Consider the following 20,593-nt stretch of genomic DNA (forward strand, 5'->3'; position numbering starts at 1 on the left):
GGGCATCTCCTAAATCACAAGGCTGTGGGTGTGCTGTGCGCATGCATGGATCCAAATGCCACAGTGAGAAGGGCTTTCCTCTGCTGGCTCTCAGCTGCCACATGTGTATTAGGCCTTCTTGGGGACGCCGAGGCCCCTGCCTCGGTTGTCTCCATTGCAGCCCACCCTGCACAAAATTCCGAGCACCTCGCGTGTCACCTGTGAGCGCTGTGCCTTCCAGTTTCCATCTTCCAAGAACCAGCCCCTGACCCTGCCACTTCTCTTTCCCACCATCCCTCTGTTCCCCTGTTATTTCAGGAGTGGGGGGGTCTAAGAAGGGAGGAGGGAGCTGGCAAGTTCATGCATTTCATTTTAAACTGGAAGCTTAAGAGCTCTTCTGAAATACGGTTATTTCTCAGCACTCCATGTCACAGGGTGCTGGGGGTGGGAGGATACCAGCTGGGTGCTTGAGAGCATTGGAGGGTCCCTTGGTGGAGGGCCCTGGCCACGCCCCCTCCACTCCCACCAACTCCCACAGCACTGAGGGCAGCTCCGTTTGCAGGAGATCCTGTCTGCCTGCTGGGCATTCGACCTGCAGGAGAGACCCAGCTTCAGCCTGCTGATGGACATGCTGGAGAAGCTGCCCAAGCTGAACCGCAGGCTCTCCCACCCTGGACACTTCTGGAAGTCCGCTGAGTAAGTACCCCTCACCGAGCCAGACCTGCCAGCAGGCCCCGGGCACTTTCTGCTGGGCCCAACCCCCTGCTCTGGGAGGGGTACAGAGCACATTAGCCCCAGGGATGCCAGGGTTTCGTTTGCCAACTTTATGTTGAAGACTCCCTTTGACAGGCAAACTCCCCCAGTTCACACCCGGGAACATCCACATATCACTATGACCAGGTGAGGCCAGGAGAGAAGGTTCTGCCCTGGGAGGGGCAGGAGGGCGGGTTGGAAGTCAGAGCCACGTGGGTACTGAGTAACCCCACAACAAGCAGAGCCAGGATCCTTAGAATGGCGTGACTCAGACCTGGTGCTCAAATCAGAGGTGTTGAGCATCAAAAACTGGCCCCAGGTCACTCAGCCTTGTGCAGTACCTGGGTGCCTGATGCCCTTCCCCTCTTTATATAATCACAGGACTTTTGTACCCTGGGCCTGAAGGTAGTCCCTGCAGGGCAGAGAAGCCACCGTCACCTCTCTTGCATTCTGTTTTGTTCCCTTCCTTCTCTCTCTCTCTCTCTGGTGGCCTTGCCCAGAACACTCCAAAAAAGACCTCTGCCCTGCCACAACCTTTGTTGTGGGGATCTAGGGCCTGAATTCTGAGCCTCATTTTTACAACTATAAAAAGTGGAGGCTGGATATGATCCAGGGGGCACAAACTTTTGCTGAGAGGTGTCATCTGGTCAATATTTTAGACTCTGCAGGCCAAGAAGGAGGTTCAGATTCTAACATGACATTGGCATTTGCAGTGTGCAGAGCGTCTCTGTTACCCCAATTCTAGGGCAGGACCCCCCACTGTCAAGATGGAGGCCAGCCAGCTAGCTGTGGGCCAGCTGCTCTTGATCATGGAAATCTGAGTTTATGTCATTTTCATACATCGTGAAATATTATTTTTTTTTCCCCTTCTACCAACCATTAGAAAAGTCAAAATCTTCCTTGGTGGGTGGATTATATAGAAACAGGTGGCAGGCCATAGTTGACAACCAGGCTGGGCTCCTGGATTGAGATGAATAGTTTTAGATCTTTTTAAGGCCAAAGACTCTTTCTAAAAGTGAACCCTTCCACAGAGCCCCAATATTTAAAACAAATAATTGCAGGTTCAAAGCCAGCCTCAGCAAAAGCCAGGTGCTAAGCAACTCAGTGAGACCCTGCCTCTAAATAAAATATAAAATCGGGCTGGGGATGTGGCTCAGTGGCTGAGTGCCCCTGACTTCAATCCCTGGTACCAAAAAACCAAATCAATCAATCAATAGATAGATAATAGGAGCGCCCTAGATGGGGAGTAGAGGGCAAGAACCTGGTGGCTAACCCCCTTGCCAAGGCTGCCCTGGCCCCCAGCCTCTGTTTCCACCTAGTCCCTGGAGAAGCTGCAGGCCCAGAGCTCACCCCTGGTGCCCAGACGTGTGGTGGTAGCATCCCTCTTTCTGGAACAGGTCAGAGAGGCCTGCCAGGGATAAGTCTGTCATATGTTCTTTTAAAACCCCTTGGCTGGGCACGGTGGTACACACCTGTAATCTCAGCAGCTCCGGGGGTGGAGGCAGGAGGATTGCAAGTTCAAAGCCAGCCTTGGCAAAAATGCAGAAGGCACTAAGCCACTCAGTGAGACCCTGTCTCTAAATAAAATACAAAGTAGGGCTGGGGATGTGGCTCAGTGGTTGAGTGCCCCTAAGTTCAATCCCCAGTACCTCACCCCCACCAAAAAAAAAATGAATAAAACCCTTTGATCAAAACCTTAGCTCATGCTCTGTTTGGCTTCCCTGTAGTTGGCCATGTCCTCTTTTGAGGAAGCACCAAACTGATTAGGCCCCAAGCCTCAAGTGAGGATTGGCCCCAGCATGAGTCACCCCAGCAGGGTACAAGTGAGAGAAATCACTGAAGAAAAGCAGTGAACTTGGCTGCTTTAGGCCAGAGGTGGGGGTGCTCTGGAGTGGGGGGCGATTGGGCATCTGGGAATACCACATCTTGTAATGCATTAGATTCAACATTTTGATCTTAGGGTGTGTCAGGGCCCAGTACAGGTTGGGCATCTCATACCTGAAGTGCTTGGGACCAGACATATTTTAGATTTTGGCATTTTTCTTTTTGTTTTTTTCATTTTTAATATTTATTTAGTTGTAAATGAACACACAGTATCTTTATTCATTTTTATGTGGTGCTGGGGATTGAACCCAGGTCCTCACACAGGCGAGGCAAGCACTTTACCACCGAGCTACCTCCTCAGCTAGATTTTGGCATTTTTCAGATTTTGAATTATTGGCACAGACTTTACTGGTTGAGCCTCTCTAATCCGTGTCGGCACTTGGGAAGTTTCGGATTCTGGAGCATCGGTGATTTCAGATGAGGGGTGCTTAGCCTGTACAGGTGGGGGGTCACAGTGTAGCCATTGGAGGTGTGAGCTCAAGCCCACCCTTGCTGCACACCTGAGGATGCACAGGTGGCCCAGGCTGGGCCTCCACCAATGAGCAGTTTAATTCATCTCATCAGATAAGACAAGCAGATGTGCTCCAGAGAAACCTCCATGCCACAGGATTCTCTCTTGTCCTTGTCCCGAGCTCCTAGCTCAGTCACAGGAACAGAGTAGCTGAGTAACAAATTCAGGCACCTGCCTGAATGAATAAGCAGATGGTCTTGTCGGGCCAAGTGACAGGAAGGCACACAGGGCCCTGTAGGAGCGCCCCCTGGAGGACTGCAGGAGGGGTCCCAGAAGACAGTCATCAGCGTTGGGTGTGAGCGGGAACCAGCTGGGCAGGGCGCAGCGGCAGGGTTGAGCTCTGATCCACTCCTTCAGACCTGGGGCCTCTCTGCCCAGCCTGGGCCCTGCCTTTCTCCTCTATGGCACAGAAGGCTGACTAGGTGGGCACTGGCATTCAGGGGGTGGTTCTTATTCCCTGAAAAGCAAATCGCTCCCCCTTTTCATATCACAGATAGGAAACTGAGTCACAAAGGGGGGAACTTAACTTGCCCAAAGCTATGAATTCCAGCCCTCGGAATGGGAGGTCCAGTACCCCAATGAGCTGTCCAAGCTTCCTGTTCACCACGGCCATTCTGCACGCACAGCCTCTAATTCTCATTCTCTCTCTTCTTTCCCATTGGCCTTGTTGCTTTTTTATTTTGGGGGGATGGCGGATGCACTGGCCGGTCCTGGCCTCTCCCCCTGCCCTGCCATCCTGACTCCTCCTCCTGTCTGCCATCCGCGCTGGGCTGGACCACGCTCTCCCCACTCCTGGTGAATGGCTGTGGGCACTCCCAGCCGCTGGCGGAGCCGCTACTACGGGAAAGGACGTTACGGCCACCCTGACTTTAAGAACTCCTGCCCAGTTCTGGAGGAATAGTGTGTTGCTATCGTTTCTCTTGGTCCCCGCCTGTGTGTGGCTGCCCCTTTGTACCCCTTCTTCCTGTCTCTACATCCGGCCTTCTGCATCTCGGCTTCTCCTAACCGTGTCGTTGTGTCCCCATAATCCAAAGTGACATCCCGCAGCTGAAATGGCCTCCAGCCAGGGCCCTGCAGACTTGTTTCCTCCCAGTGGAAGAAAGAGCCCCACTGCGCGTGGCCTGTCCCTGGGTGGGAGAGAGCTTGGATCACTGACCTCAGCTCCCAGGGCCCCTCCTCTGGCCAGAGGTCAACAAAAGGGAATCCAGTGAGCGAAAGTGGTCAACGCCAAGGTGTCAGTTTTGATAGTCAAGGGCTAAGAAGCCTCTATGGACCTGGCCTAGGACAGTGCCCTGGGACAGTTGAGGAAAGACTCCTTGTGGCCAGGGTCACTTCCAGGCTTGCCCTGCTGCCGGCCTGAGGGATGGAGTCGGAGGGGTCCCTTTCTCTGCAGGGAGGAGGATCCCCTGTCCGGCTGCCCTGGGGGTCAGCTCCCTGTGGGCTCTGGTTCTGACCTGCTCTCCCTCTTCTCTGTCCTCTAGGTTGTAGGCCTGGCTGACTTGCATGCCCAGGGCTTCCTTCCTCCTAATCGACCGCTGGCTCTGCGACACTTCTGCTAACACTCAAAACGCCCAGCGGGCACTAACCCAGGGGATACCATCTCTGCTGCTCCAACTTCTCTCTCCAGACTTGCTCTGTTTGTTTTTAAAACCAGCCCCCTTCCCTTTCCACGTGGCCTGTGTGTGCCTGGGTAACAGTTGGCGAGGATCGAGGATCTCACTAACCCGGCTCCCCCCTCGGGACGGCCCAGCAGCTTCTAGCCGCTCTCTTGGACGTGGTGACTCCTCCTCTTGTCCTTCAGAGGGCTGACTTGCTTCTGTCTGTCGGGTGGCCCTGTTCTCTTCTAACACCTGAATGAGCCTCCTGCTGACTGGTCACAGCACAGGGGCGGCGGGGTGCTTGGCTTCTAACCCGTGAGGATCCTGTCCTACAAGGAGTGGAATGACTTCAGAGCTGCCCCAAGACCAGCGCCAAGGAGTCCTCTCTAGGTTCCTGTGTCCTCTGTAGACTTGGGGCAGTAGACACTCAAAGTCCTGTTGCCTTGACAGACTCCTGCTCCAAAGAGCTGGGCCCTCAGCAACACACTCAGAAACGTTGTCCTAAAGCAGAGCGGAGCCTGTCTCCAAACAACTCCACTACCCAAAACAAAGCTGCTTCCCCAGCCCAACCCCACATCTTCTCCCTTCACATCTGCGGGGGGGCTGTATAGATGGACCCCAAGTCAGCATTCGTCGGGGTGGGGAAGACAGGCCACTGTGCTGCTCACTGAATGCAGATGGCCCCCACCCTCTGTGCAAAGCTGCTCTTTTTGGATCTCTAGAATGGGCCTCTGGGAGCCTTCACCTCAGTCTGCCTCCCAGGTGGCCCTAGTGGACCCAACATTTGGTCACCATTTGTAGAAGGAGCTTATGTGTCACTCCTGGTGCTGGGGCTTAGGTCTCTCTTCTTTCCCAATTCTGCGTGGACCAAGGGTGTTCTCGGGAAGCCAGTGAGGAGCTGTTCAAATGAGCCCACAGCGGTTACAGCGCACCCCAGGTACCAGGGAGTCAGAGGTGCATGAGCCACGTCGCTACCCCCAGGAGGGAAGCGTGGCCGAGGCCCAGGACGTGGGGGACCAGGGGCAGCTCTGCCAAGGCTATGGGCTGAGCAGTCATTGTCGCTCCTTGGTGGGGGCTGGGTCCTCTGCTAAGCTTCTGGAACTAGCCTGTTCTTTAACCAGCACCCCAGTGTTGGACAAGACCAGCAGGCCGTAACCCGTGTTTTTGTTCCTCTTCGCAGCATTAACAGCAGCAAAGTTGTACCCCGCTTTGAAAGGTTCGGCTTGGGCGCCCTGGAGTCCAGTAATCCAAAGATGTAGCCGGCCGTGCGGTTTTTCGACCACCCATTTCTTTCTTTTGCAAATGTGTTTCTAAAACACACCAACAACCACCACGACAGAAATAAATAAATAAATAAAAATCAAAACACTCCACCTGCCCAGCACTGCACACGAGGAACACGAGTCCTCCATTCAGACTGTTTGTCACCAAGACGCATGGGTCCTGGAGATGGAGCCACACACCTGCCATTTGAGATGACGCCACCCACAACCAGATCTGTCTGACTGACAGCGAATGTTTACACGTACGTCTCTGCGGAGCGGACTTGATGTTTTACAATAGGTAATAATAAACAGTCCATGTGTAGGGGTGCTGGCACCTTGGGGTGGCGGAAGTGGCTGTATCCCTTGTGGAGGACTTGAAACGGTGAGGGGCCCAGGGTTGGGCCAGAAGGAGGAAAAGCAATGTGATTATGGCTGTTCTGGGGGAGGCAGCCCATGGTGTGACCTGGCCTCTGCCTTGGCCCTAACACCCATCCATAGGGAGTCTCCATCTGGGATTCCCTCTTTGTCCTATCAAAGGGACATTATCCCTTCCTCATTTTGCAGAGGAAACCCTGGCTGGGAACCAAGCTGGATTTACAAGTGTCAGGATTCCCTGAAGAACTTGGATAGACCCTGTGACTCCCTCTAATCCAGGCTGTTTCTGTTGCAAAAGTAAAGGCAGAACCCAAACAGCATCTGGGTGGTTCCTAGCCAGGGTTTCTGCTGCATGAAGAAGAACTGTCCACTCACCATGGAAATGTGGTTCTTGAAGCCCCCAGACAGGCACTTGTGGTTCTAGACACATCTGAATGTGTGACTGACATCTGACCCCAGGGCTAGGGCCAGCCTGGTAGCTGCACATGTCACGGGGAGTTGGTGAGTGAGAGTAAGGAATATGGTAAAGGGAGGGGGAAAGAGACAGCCAGTGGGGGCCTGAGCCCCGCTTTCTGGCCACAGGGTGACCCTGGCACTTTAGAAACCCATCCCATCCATTTTACTAGAAGGTTCCAGAACTGCCTGCCTCTTCCACCTCCCCAACCCTATTGAAACCCCTTCACCCATCCCCGACTCCTCTCTCCATGCTCAGAGCTGAGACGGGGGCATGAGGTGGTCCAGCCTTTCCAGTTAGACCCCCAGGGAGCCCCCACAGCTGCAGAACCCTCTCTGGCAACATCAGGCCTTTTGCTTGTATCCATTCAAACCAGCGGAGGAGGGGTGGGGGGACTGGATTTGGGAACGCCTTTGATGTGATTGACCCCCACTGTCCTCTGTAAAACTATCACAAAGAAAAGTGCCCAGTGGAAAAGAGGCCTTTAAGTGGAGGTTGGGTCTCATGCGGCTGCACAGACAGAGGAGAGACGAGGGAGATGGGGTGGAGATGCGACGGGATTGAGGCCTGGAACCTGTGCTTCGCTCTGAGCTCAGACAAGGGCAGCCATGTGGCTCCCACCTCTTTCAGTTAGGCCACCTAGCAGAGCCCCCGGTCTTCAGAGCCTTCCCTAGCACCAGAGTCAGGTCCTAATGTCACATAGGACAGGCTGCTCTGCTCCAGAAGCTGGGAAACTGCCTCCCTCTCTCCAGACCCTCCACCCCACCCTCTTTGGGAGTATGTGACAGTACAGTGGTGCAGAGTACCGTGGGACTGTGACATCCTTACCTTTTTTGGTCATTGTGGGCAGGAGAAAGAGGAACTGTAGGCCAGTTGGGGTCAGCTCTGTCATTGTGTCTGCCTCCCTGTGACTTCCCCACTTCAAAGCCATGTGGCCACTGCCTCTGTGGCTGCAGCATACCTATAGCACCCCAGAGGGGACTGCAGACCCCCCCAACCCTGTGCTGCCAAGGGCTGGTGGACAGCTGGGTGTGTCGGGCTCAGCTCCTCCCCATCCCCCTCAGAAAATCAATCTCCCTTTGTCTCGTGAATGTCAAGGTTCAGGGGGCTCTCCCGTGGTCTTGTGCAAGTGCTGGGGACCCAGAAGTAGGAACAGCCACAGTCCCTGTCTGAAGGAACTGACCGTCTTCCGGGAGCCTGGTATCTACCAGGAACCCAGAAGCCTCTTGGCCCTGATGGTAGGGCTAAGGTGCTGGGGGCCCTCCCCTTGCCCCCAAGGCCTGGACAGCCTCTGGCTCTCTGCCAGCCCCCTCGGCACTGCCTGTCGTTTAGAAAAATCCCCCACAATGGTCCCCCTTCTCCCTTTTTTTATTTAAGTGACTGTGAATTGAGGTTAGGAAGACGAGCTCACCCTTCTGTGTGCCCTCCCCGTCTGCCTTGGAAACGCATGAAGGATCAGATACTGTGAATTCAGTGCTCACGGCCCACTGTGAAAGGGATGGAGAAGGCCGAGGGCTCCCTGGGGCTGCAGAGGTCCCCACTGGGGTCTAAGAATGGAGCCCAAGAAGCTTTGGACCTTCCAGGCACCCCTAGTTCCCAGCCTGGCCTCCGAGGCCTTTAACCACCAGTCTCTAGTCTCCCCGGGTTTCTTTGTGACTCAAAGGTTGAATCCTGGCCAGTCCTGAGCAGCGTGTAGCAAAGTTGATCTCTCCATGTCACCAAATCAAAACACCCTGTGCCATCTCCTGGCATTTCTTTCTGTGGTCCCTGAAAGGAGTGAAAAGCCCTCTCAGGCTGTTGTTGTGGAATGACTTGGGGACACAGCGTTGCTCAGGATGTTTGTATGCACCTGGCGTCTTCCATGGCCACGAGGCACACATTTTACTTTTTTTTTTTTTTTTGAATGTGATGTAAAATTTGTACAGTAAAAGTTTTTATATTTTCTATCAATTGCGTTTGTCTTCCAAAAATGCTATTAATTTAAATTAAAATGGTTAGTATTAACAAATGTGCTGTCTCCACGTTTTGATTTTTCCCGTCTTTGTTTTGCCACTGGTAAGAACACACCCTCCGCGCTGAGCCAGCCCTACAGGTCTGCTGTTTGTGAGTGAAGTTATACAAGGAATCCTGGGGCTCCTGTGTGCTTTGATCAGTTCCAGATGAGAGTTGGGGACCTCTCGTATGATGGCATAGGGTGACAGGAATGGAAGGGTCAGGGGTGTTTAAACACCTCACACATCAAGGAGCTCCTTCTAAAGGAAGAGAGAAGACTTATGCTTGGACCTCAAGGGCAGGTGTCTCTGGAGAGGGAGGTGTCGAGGCCCCTGATGCACAAGGAGAATCACCCAACCCCACAGTTAGAAGCTCTCAAGTAACCTGGACCCAGTACGTCTCCCCGGGGCTGAGGTGACCTTTACCTTATAGAAGCCTTGGATGAAGGGAGCAGCCTTTGTGTTCAGAGAGGTGCTTGGAAGCTTGGCGCAAGGAGAACAGGGAAAGGAGTGGAGGAACCATCATATGTGGGACCCCCACTCTGAGCTGGGGAGTTGTTCACTGAGCGTAATCATCCTTTATTCTAATCCTTCAAGTAGGCATTGTGATATTTTCACTAGGCAAACAGGTGAAAGAAGGTAAGGTAGTCACCTGAGATCACACAGCTGTGGGACAGCCAGTCCAAGGCTCGGCTTTGACCTCCTTCTTATCTGAAGTCAGGGAATTTACTAGCCAGATATTTATTGAGCTCCTAAGGTGTTAAAAAGATAGTGCTGGGCTGGGGTTGTAGCTCAGTGGCTGAGCACTCGCCTCACATGTGTGAGGCACTGGATTCGATCCTCAGCACCACATACAAAAATAAACAAATACAAAAAGATATTGTGTCCATCTACAATTTTTAAAAAAAGAAAGTGCTAAGGGATGGAATGTTTTTCAGGACAGATTGTAGGATAAACCACAAAATTTAGTCTCAATAGATTTAAAAAGTTAGCAAAGTATTTTACCTGACCACATGATATGAAGTGAGAAATCGATAACAGAAGACTGGAAAATTCACAGACTTGTAAAAATTAAAGAACATGCTCTTTTTCTTTAATATTTATTTTTTAATTGTAGTTGGACACAATATCTTTATTTTACTTATTTTTATGTGGTGCTGAGGATCGAACCCAGGGCCCCACACATTGCTAGGTGAGTGCTGCTAAACCCCGAGAACACACTCTTAACTAATGGATCAAGGAAGAAATCACAAGGGAAATTAGAAAATACTTGGAGATGAATGAAAATTAATACAAACATACCAAAATTGATACGATGCAGCAAAAATAGTGGTAAGAGGGAAATTTATAGCCATAAACACTTAAAGCAACCTAACTTTACAAATTAAGGAACCAGAAAAAAAGAAACTGGGTCAAAATTAGGGAAAGGAAATCAAGATTAGAACAGAGATATTAGAGAATAGAAAAATGTTTAGAGGACATCAATGAAACCAAAAGTTGGTTCTTTGAAAAGATCAACCAAAGTGGTAATCCTTTACGCTGGTGGGGGCAGGGGGAGAAGACTAAAATTAGTAATAAATGTGGAAACTACAGATTCTACAGAAATAAAAAGGAATATGAGGCAGTATCATGAGCAATTGTATGTCAATGAATTAGATAATAGATGAATTGGACAAATTCCTAGAAAGACAAAACCTATGAAGACTAAGTCACAAAGAAATATACATGTGATAGACCTATAACTAGTTAGGAGATGAGATCAGTAATCAAAAATCTCCAGGTAGGGCCGGGGTTGTGGCTCAGCAGTAGAGCGCTCGCCTAGAACATGCAAGACCCTGGGTTCGATTCATCACCACATAAAAATAAATTTTAAAAAGGTATTGTGTCCAACTACAACTAAAAAATAAATATTAAACCAGGTAAAAGTTTTGGACCTCATATCTTAGCCTGTGAATTCTTCCAAACATTTAAAAGGCTAATGCCTATGCTTCTCAGTTTTTTTTAAAACTGAAGAGTAGGAAATAATAACATATTTTGTAAAGCTACCATTACTCTCATATAAAGCCCATACCAAAAAAGAAAAAAGAATAGTCCAGTATTCTTTATGAAAATTGACACAAAAATTCTCAAAATACTAACAAGCCAAATTTAGCATGCTAAAAGTTGAGTCACCATGACCACATGGGGTTTATTTCTGGAATCCAATAAAATTTGGTCAGTGTAATATACCACACTAACAGAATGAAAGAAAAAAAAACACATGATCATCTTATCATAGAAAAAGAGCATTTGGCAAATTTCAAAACCTTTTTACTATAGAAATAATGTAAGAATAAAAGGAAACAACTTCAACATAATGAAGTCATATTTAGAAACCCACAGAAAAAGGGCTGGGTGCTTGCCTCGAATGCACAAGGCCCTGGGTTTAATCCCCAACACCACAAAACAAAACAAAAAAACAGAATTCTCACTGGTGAATAACTAGAAGCTGTTCCTATAAGGTCAGAAGGTGAAAAGGGTGCTCATTTCCAACATTTCTAATTCAGCTGCTGGGAATTCTTGCCAAAGCAATTAGGCAAGAAAAAGAAAAGGCATCCAAAATGGGAGGGGGGGGCAGTAAAATTAACTCCGGTTATAGATACTATGTTATATGTAGAGAATCCTAAAAATTTCATTTGAAAAAGTTGATAGCACTAATAAATAAATTTTTTCAAGGTAGCAACATACAAACAAAAATGGACTGCATTTTTTTAATATTTATTTTTTAGTTGTAGTTGGACACAATATCTTTATTTATTTTTATGTAGTGCTAAGGATCGAACACAGGGCCTTGCCCATGCTAGACAAGTGCTCTACCACTGAGCCACAACCCCAGCCCTGGATTGCATTTTTATATACTAACAATGAACAGCCTGAAAAGGAAATTACAAAAATATGATTTCATTTATTAAAAAATATTCAAAAAATAATGACAAAATTATTCAAAAAAGAATAAATACTTAGGAATTAAGAAGGTAAAAGAGGGGCTGCGGTTGTAGCTCAGCGGTAGAGCGCTTGCCTAGCATGCATGAGGCACTGGGTTCGATTCTCAGCACCACATAAAAATAAAATAAAGGTTATTGTGTCCACTTACAACTAAAACAAATAAAAGAAGAAGAAGATAAAAGACTTATACAATTAAAACTACAAACATTGCTGAAAGAAGTTAAAAGGATATAAATGAATGGGAACACATCTAATGTCTATTGATTGGAAAGATAATGTTAAGATGTCACTAGTGTGATTTGGATGTGTGTTTTTGTTTTGTTTTAATTTTCTGGTGCTGGGGATTGAACCCAGGGCCTTGTGCATTTGAGGCAAGCACTCATACTAACTGAGCTATATCCCCAGCCCCAGATGTGATCTTAAGGAACTCCACAGCCCAAACAATCTTGGGGGGGGCGGTGAGGTAAAAAGAAAAAACAAAGCTGAAGAACTTGTATTTCCTCATTTCAAAACTTATGTCAGGCTCCTTATCCCTTATCCAAAATACTTGGGGCCAAAAATACTATAGATTTCAAATGGTTCTGGATTTTGGAATACTTGCTTATGTGCAATGAAATATCTCAGAGATGGGACCTAAGACCGAACAAGAACTTCATTTATGTCTCATATGCATCATGTATGAACACATAGCCTAAAGGTCACTTTACACAATAATTTTGTGCATGAAACAAAATTTTATGGTGTGCATTTTTTTCATTTGTGGCATCACAAAAGCACTCAACTATCGTCAGAAGATTTCAGATTTTCAGATTAGGGATGCTCAACCTACAAAAAGTTACAATAGTTAGCACAGCATGGTACTGGCACAAAGACAGACATGTAAGCCAACGGGCCAGAACAGAGACCCCACAAGGAAGCCCCAACATGCATGGCCAAGTGAATTTTTTTTTTGGGGGGGTGTGGGTGTACCAGGGATTGAACTCAGGGACACTCGACCACTGTGCCACATCCCCAGCCCTATTTTGTATATTATTTAGAGACAGGGTCTCACTGAGTTGCATAGTGCACACCATTGCTGAGGCTGGCTTTGAACTTGGTATCCTCCTACCTCAGCCTCCTAAGCCACTGGAATTACAAGCGTGCACCCCAGAAGGGAGGGAATTTCCTCTCCTTTAGCATCTCAGTTGCACTGTGGGGGATGTCAACCTACCTAACAGGGAGACTTTCTGGAGGAACAGGGAATTAGAATCCAAGATATGCATGCCGTAATGGTTAATGGGCAGATCTGGGGAGGTTGAGACAAGATGATACTTTTAAAGGAAAAAGGAAAAGTGTATGTATGTATGTGTGTGTGTATGTGTGTGTGTGTGTGTGTGTGTGTGTATGTATATAAATAATGGTAGTAATAACTATAAGGTCAGGCAGCAGTGACCAAAAGGAGGCAGATTTTAAAAGGCTGCTGAATGAGGCTTTAGTGAGTTTTCGCTCTGAGGCAGGACCCTTAGACCAGCAGAGTGAGTCCAAGGAGAAGCGCACCAGGGCTGGACAGGACTGGAATTTTATTGGGCTTAGGGCATGAAGGAGGGCTTGGGACAGGAAAAGGGTGTTTTTAGAGTCCCTTGTCCTACTGGGGTTGTTTGTGGGTAGCTGGCTAAGATCCAGGATTGGCTAGGAGACCCCACTGATTGACAGGCAGTTCCATCAGTGCCTGATCGGTGTTTCTTTCGTGTGCGGGTTGCTTGGTGCTTTGTTCCTGAGCCACCTCCATCGACTAACATCTCTGCCTTTTTGATGATATAGGGCAGTGAATTTCATCTGGCTACTTCCTGCTGCTAGGGGTACTGGGCGGGGGAGGGTGGTTTGGGTGTCGATTTGGTGGGTAGGCGACTGTAGGGGTGTAGGAGCATCTGGTTGTAGGTCACTCTGGCAATTTCACCCATGTGCTTTTGGGTGAACCTGAGGAGGCAGGGAGTGATCATTCATAGAAGCCCTATGACTAATATAGGAGTGAGAACGGGAATCAGCCATGTGGTGAGGGTTGAGTTTAGCCAGCCTGGCCAAGGGTCATTTGATTGTTGCTGTTTAAGCCTTTCACCCAATCAGCGGAGGGTGTCGACATTCTTTTTGACCAATCCAGTTTCATTGATATAATAGCAGCATTCTTCTTTCAGGAATAGAGGGGTTCCTCCTTTGTCTGCTCTCAGGAGGTCTAGGGCTCCACGGTTCTGTAATGAAACTTGGGCAATAGATGTTATTTGCCTTTGTAGGGAAGTGAGACAGGCAGCCCATGCCTCTACCGATTCCCGAAAGTTGTTGTTCAAGCTTCTGAGTAGCAGTTACAGCATAACCAAGTCCTCCTGCCCCGAGTCCAGAGGCAGCGAGGGAGGAGGCCAGGGAGAGTCCAGCTACTACTGGTAGAAAGACGGCCCTTCTTTTCCTGGGAAGGGAGGTAGTAACCAGCCATGTTAATTCAGCCTCACTGTACAGAGTTAATGGAGGGACCACGTTGGAAGGAACACAAAACACAAAGGGCATGTTGAAGCTGGGATTTTTTTGTTTTGTTTTGTTTTTTTGTAAGGGTACCATTGCACCAGGAAAAAAAAAAAACCTGGAGGAGCAAAGGTTGGGGAAGAAATTTCAATGATCTAGTCAGTCACAGGGTGCTAAACCAGAGGAAGTGTAGCAGCAGAGGAAATTCTCTGATGGGTTACGAAAAAGGGGCATTTTCACCAGATCTCAGATACGAGGAGTCTGAGGGCCCTCCTCAGCTCATTTGAGCTTTTTCCAATATCAGGGGCCCATTGAGTCATGAAATGGGTTGCTAACACTGTAGCCCCAGAGGGAGACTCAGGATCCAGCTTGGTATATTTGGCGAGGGCCTCTGTAAGGTGGTTGAGAAATAAGGCTGGATTCTCCTCTGGTTCCTGGGTGATTTCTCTCGGCTTATTAAAGTTAACCACCTTATTGGAAACCGCCTGCTATAAGATATTGGACCATGTGAGTGCAGTGACGGTGACCTTGTTGGCCATCTTGATAGTCCCAGTTGGGATCAGTTAGGGGAACGGCGGCTTCACCGGTGAGGAGAGTCCTATCTGTTAGACAAATTTGATCAGCATCATCCTGTGCGGCCTGCTGGATGCAAGCTAGATCATCAGGAGTGAGGGTAGAGGACAGAACGACATAGACATCATGCCAGGTTAAGTTCATAAGTCTGGGAGAGGTATCACAATTCCTTAATATAAATTGAAGAGTGAGCAGAGAAGGACCCAAGGCGCTTTTCAATCTGGGAAAGATCTTGAAGAGAGAATGGGATGTATATTCGGATGATCCCTTCGGCCATCATCCACTTCCCTGAGAGGGCAAATGAGCTTTGGGTTAGCTGGTAAGAGGGTCTGGTGGGACCCGGTTTGGGCACTGACAGGAGAAGAGAGGAGTGAGTGGGGGGAGGGGGAAGGGCTTCTCATAGAAGAGGTGGGCGGAGGAGTTAGGGCTGCAGGAGGGGAGGAGGGAGAGGAGGGGGAGAGTCCTGGAGCGGGGGAGGAGGGGCTGTGGTAGCAGGAGGAGGGGCAGGGGAGGAGGGAGAGGAATGGCCTGGGTAGAGAGGGGGAAGGCGGGAAGGTGGGGCTGAGGGCAGCTCAGGTGGATCTGAGAAAGAGGAAGGAGAAGTAGAAGAACAATGGGAAGGGGTCCTCAAGGAAGGAGAACTTGAGCAGTTTACCTAGAGCAGAGGGGAGGATGGAGCAGACCTCAAAAAGCCTGAACGTTTCTGCCCACTTCCCTGCCCCCTTCCCTTTCCGGAGACAGAAATTGTCCAATTTCAGTGAGGCTTTAAAAATCAAAAGTTCCTTCTGGGGGCCATTGTGACCCATTGTCTAAGTCACACTGGGGCCAGGCCACAGTGGAGTAAAAGACCAGGCGCTTACAGAGGCGTACATCTGGAGTGAGTCCTAACCTGGCAAAATTTGAATATAGACACCCAAGAGAGTTTGGGGGGTCTAAGGACGACTCGGTGATTCCCATGACCTTCCGGCACCCTCTGGGGTGGGTGGGAGCAGAAAAAGGCATCATGCCCAAGTTCACTCACCCGAGGATCAGAGATAAAGGCCCGGGGGGGGGGGGGTGTTGAGGTGTCCCTACAACCCACCAGGGGCTCACACAAGGACTGGGCCGTCTCACAGTTCCCGGGGCGGACAGGGTTCTATGGTACGTGTGTGACTTATGGATAGACCCCTGGGGACAGAGAGGGGCTGGTAGGTCAGGGGAAACAAGGGAACTTACCCCACTCCTGTGGGCCCCGGATGAAGGGAGAGGGAAGGAGCAGTTTAGGAATTTCTTGGTTTGTTTGAAGTGGGGAGGGTGAACCTCAATCCCCAGATAGAAGGTATGGAAGAGGCCCGAAAAGTCCCCCAGGGTTTCGGCATCAGATGTAAGGTCAGGCAGCAGCGACCAAAAGAGGCAGATTTTAAAAGGCTGCTGATGAGGCTTTATTGAGATTTCGCTCCCAGGCAGGACCCTTAGACCAGCAGAGTGGGTCCAAGGAGAAGCGCACCAGGGCTGGACTGGACTGGAGTTTTTATTGGGCTTAGGGCAGGAAGGGAGGGCTTGGGACAGGGAAAGGGGTTTTTAGAGTCCCTTGTTCTACTGGGGTTGGTCCGGGGTTGCTGGCTAAGATCCAGGATTGGCCAGGAGACCTCGCTGATTGACAGGCAGCTCCATCAGTGCCTGATTGGTGGTTCTTTCATGCGTGCGTGGGTTGCTTGGTGCTTTATTCCTGAGCCACCTCCATCGACCTGACAGTAACTTTTATATTATTTGTATCTTTTTTATTTGTTCTAATTAGCTATACATGACAGAATGCATTTGGATTATTTGTATCTTAACAATAACAAAATTGGACAAAAATGTGCCAGGCAGGGTGGCACAGGCCTGTAATTCCAGCAGCTCAGGAGGCTGAGGCAGGAGGATCAGGAGTTTCAAAGCCAGCCTCAGCAATGATGAGGCACTAAGCAACTCAGTGAGACTCTGTCTCTAAATAAGATACAAAATAGGGCTGGGGATGTGGTTCAGTGGCCAAGTGCCCCTGAGTTCAATCCTTGGTACTCCCCATTCCCCAATAAAGGGGGGGGGCGATGCTGGGGATGAGGCCAGGGGACAAAAAACTACAGTCAGTACAGGTCATAAAGGATAGGGTCAGAAAGATGGGGGTTGATTCAGGAGGAAATGAAATGCTAATACCTTCAGGACGCCCCGCCCCCACTGTTGCCAAGGTGACCAGCCTTCAGGTGACCAGGGGCTGTTAATGAATGAAGGCCTCCTGGGCCCCTCCCTTCCTTTCTAGCCCAGGATCACTCCACCTTTCAGGTCCTCGCCCACCTTTTGGGTGGCTTGTCACAAATGTACACTGGATGGGGGGAGGAGGAGAGCATGAGAACAAAACAACTCTAAAATGTATAAAGGGGGCAGGTCATTCCCACTTCCTGGGCCACCCAGCTCTGGAGTCTCTGCAGAGAGCCCTGGCATCAGGGATGGGGCTCAGTGGTTAAGTGCCTCTGGTTCAATCCCTGGTACCAAATAATAATAATAATAATAATAATAATAATAATAATAATAAAGACAGCAGCTACTTGAGTCTGTCTCCAGGAGAGCGGCTCAGCAGCTGGGCAGCAGGTTGCTGGTTGCTCAGGCAATTGCCACAGGCGGCCCCTTCACTGACCAAAGCCGAGGGGGGCTGCTGGTCGGAGGACACGGCTGCTCCAGGTGCTCTGGGTTCTGCCCTGCAGGGGCCTGGGTGCTCCTCTGCTTCCTAGGTTTGTCCCTTACTCAGCCGGTGGGGATGGGGGAGCCCTAACAGAAGCACCAGCTGCAGAATCCCCGGTGCCCAGGGCCCAGCAGAGCGGAATGGATGCCCTTTCCTGGGGAGTGTTTATGGAGCAGAGGATCTTTGCTCCCTGAGAGCAGGAACACAGAAGAGCATTAGCTGATGGACCTGTGACAAGGAGGGAGGAGTGGCCTCCCAGGGCAGGCGTGACCTCCCTGTGCAAACAACACCAGCTGCTGTCAGCTGTGACAGATTCTTTGTGGCTTAGGTGGGAACTGAACCCAGAGGTGAGTTCCTCTGCAAGTTGAAGAATCTTCCCTCAGGGCGCCTTAGTGGGTTCACAGCCTCACAAGCTCTTCTGAATGAGCTAAAAGAGCTCTGCTGTCTCCCCACTAGTCCCCCCCACATCACGCATTTCCGCCCCAGACACTTGGTGTGTGAGCCCCCCCCCAGTGGTTTTTTTTGGTGGGGGTCAAGGGGGAGTTGAGTTGGAGGTACCTCTCTTGGGATATAGTGCAATATGTTTGTGGGGTTCACAGCCACTTCTAAGAGTAATCCAGTTATCCCCAGCTGTGGGCTTAGGACCCCCTTCTGGGACACGCCTCCTGCCCACAGTGCCAGTTCACCTGGGTCCAGAAACAAAGATGATCGACACGAAGGATGGTATCCCATGGCACCCAGCACCCAAAGAAGGATCTATTTTCTCTCCAGAGAAGAGGTCTGATCTCCATCACCTGAAGAAGCAGTCAGAGTATGCAGCTAAAGAAGTAGTATTGAGCAATTTATGAAAAAAAAAACATGTTTTTTCTGGGTTGTCGGATACATGAGGGATGGTCAATTTTTGAAAAAAGTGTAACCTATTTTGATTTCTTTGCTTATTCAAATAAATATTCACTTTAGTATCTGGTTTTGCATTCACCATTTTGTACAATTTTTTTTCTAAAGAGGGTCACCCAAATTATAAAAATTTGGGGACCCACAAAACCTAGAAATGCCCCTAACAGAACCCCCATTTTGTTTAGAGTGGCAACAGACCCAACAGACTGTTTTTCAGTCTCCCTTGCCGATATGAGTAGTCCCATGACTACGTTCTAGAAATGGAGTGAGATAGAAGTGCTTGGAGCCTCCGGGAAGTCGACTGGGAGAGGGGGAGCCGACTGATCTGAGAGGAGTGCCCTTTGGCTTCTCCCTTCTGCTCCTTTCTGCTGCCTGGAATGTGGATGTGATGGCTCACTCAGACTGCAGCAGCCCCTGTAGTTCATGAGGTAACACACTCAGGACGGCTCAGATGCAATTAAAAGGAGCTGGAGTCCTGAGTGGTAGTGAAGCCGCCTCCCCAGTCCTAAGTTCCTGATATCCAGCCTTTTTCATTGGAGAGAAAAACTCAATCTCCATATTGGATGTTTCTCTATTAACGGCTGCCAAAATTGATCCTGAATTGTCCAATCTTGAGAAAGTCAGGTCCCCTTTCTGTGCCTCCGTGTCCCCATCTGAAAACTGAAATAAGGCAGATTTCCTAAACTCCTGCTTATTTCAATCACATACTTCATTTCTAAATCTTCCCATTCCGTGTACCACCAATACTATCATTTAATCTGTTTCTTTAAATTAATCTGTACTTTAAAACATTTATTTCATACTTTGAACAAAATGCCAGACTCCTGTGATAATTCCGGGATAATTTTGTTTTCACGTTTTTTTATTTTAATTATTGTTGGTGGAACTGGAGATTGAACCCTGGGATGCTTTACCACTGAGCTACATCCCTGGCACTTTTTAATTTTTTTGAGACAGGGTCTCACTAAGTTGCTGAGGCTGGCCTTGAATGTACCATCCTCCTTCCTCAGCCTCCTGAGTCACCAGGATCACAGATGTGCACACCACACCTATCTCTGAACATTTCTTTTTCAAAGAGTGCATGAAATGACTCTTTTATTTTCATTTCATGTGTCTTTCTTCATTAAAACAACAAAAAAAATGTTTAAAGTGATTTGACCCAAATAGCCCCATGGGGTCTGCCCTAGCCACACATGGGTGCCATCTGGACAGGTCCCACCTCACCCTGCTCCCTGTGTTTAATTTCAGCAATTTCAGAACCACTTGCACACCGAGGAAGGGCCAATGGGACTGGCCAATGAGAAGGGATTAACTTAGAGATGTTTGAGATGCTTAGAGATGGGCCTGCGGTGTCCCCCCTGTGGCTGCCACAGATGGGTGTCTGCTGGGACCTGGTTGCACATCAGACCACCTGCTGTCTCGGCCAAGTCAAATGAGCTTGGCTGGCTCTAGTGCAGTTCTTTATCACGAATGATAAAAATTTGTTTAAGAGCTCTTCCCATAACACCAGTGGCCAGTTACCCAACCTCTCTGTCCCCATGTCACCACCCAAGTCAAGCTGAGTTCCCACCTCCCAGCCCCCTGCTTCTCGGCTCAACTTTTCCAGTCTGTCCTCCTTTACGCTGCTTGAAGAATCCTTCTAAAACACAAAGCATGTGACCTCACGCCTCTGACTCCTCTTGGTGCTCAGGAGAAGATGCTAGCTGCTTGGCCTGGTGCAGAGGGCTTCCAGATTGGGGGCCCCAGGCTCTCCAGCACCGTCTGGCCAAGCGCCTCCCCCAAGCTGAAAGCTGGGTCCTTGTCCCTGATGCCAATCCAGTAATGAGAACACGGTTTTGAGAACAAATATAAAGGTTTATTGCTTTGTAGGCAAAGGAGAAACACAGGGGACTCCTGTCCCAAAGGCTGGGATTCTGCCCCAGCCGCAGGAACAGGGGGCTTTTAGAGAGGTGATTCAGGAAAAAATGAGACTAGGGAGGAGAGACAGAAGATCAAGGAGGAGAAAGTCAGGAAGAAGAAGTTTGGGAAAAATAAAAAAATGTGTAAGTTTCCAAGTGACAAGGGATATAGTCAAAGCACCAAGTGAACCCCTGTTACATCAAGACCTCTGCTCCACAGTTCCACTGACTGAACACACAGAGAC

General features: G+C 49.3%; 1 protein-coding gene across 5 annotated transcripts in view; it reads left to right on the forward strand.

Annotated features, from left to right (window-relative positions):
• Ksr1 (kinase suppressor of ras 1) overlaps positions 1-8,827 on the forward strand; it is a 149,240-nt gene extending 140,413 nt beyond the window's left edge. For 4 of the 5 annotated variants that reach the window (XM_078042523.1, XM_078042524.1, XM_078042520.1 and 1 more), the window contains 2 exons: positions 542-675; positions 5,906-8,827. In XM_078042523.1, the coding sequence (XP_077898649.1) occupies positions 542-675; positions 5,906-5,984 (213 nt within the window). In that variant the 3' untranslated portion in view covers positions 5,985-8,827. Of the gene's footprint in view, positions 1-541; positions 676-3,946; positions 4,028-5,905 lie in introns of all 5 variants that reach the window. The other variant, XM_078042522.1, reaches the window with a different exon arrangement.
• The last annotated feature ends 11,766 nt before the right edge of the window (positions 8,828-20,593 follow it).

The sequence above is a fragment of the Ictidomys tridecemlineatus genome, chromosome 3 (assembly GCF_052094955.1).
Source record: "Ictidomys tridecemlineatus isolate mIctTri1 chromosome 3, mIctTri1.hap1, whole genome shotgun sequence".
NCBI classification, from domain to species: Eukaryota; Metazoa; Chordata; class Mammalia; order Rodentia; family Sciuridae; genus Ictidomys; species Ictidomys tridecemlineatus.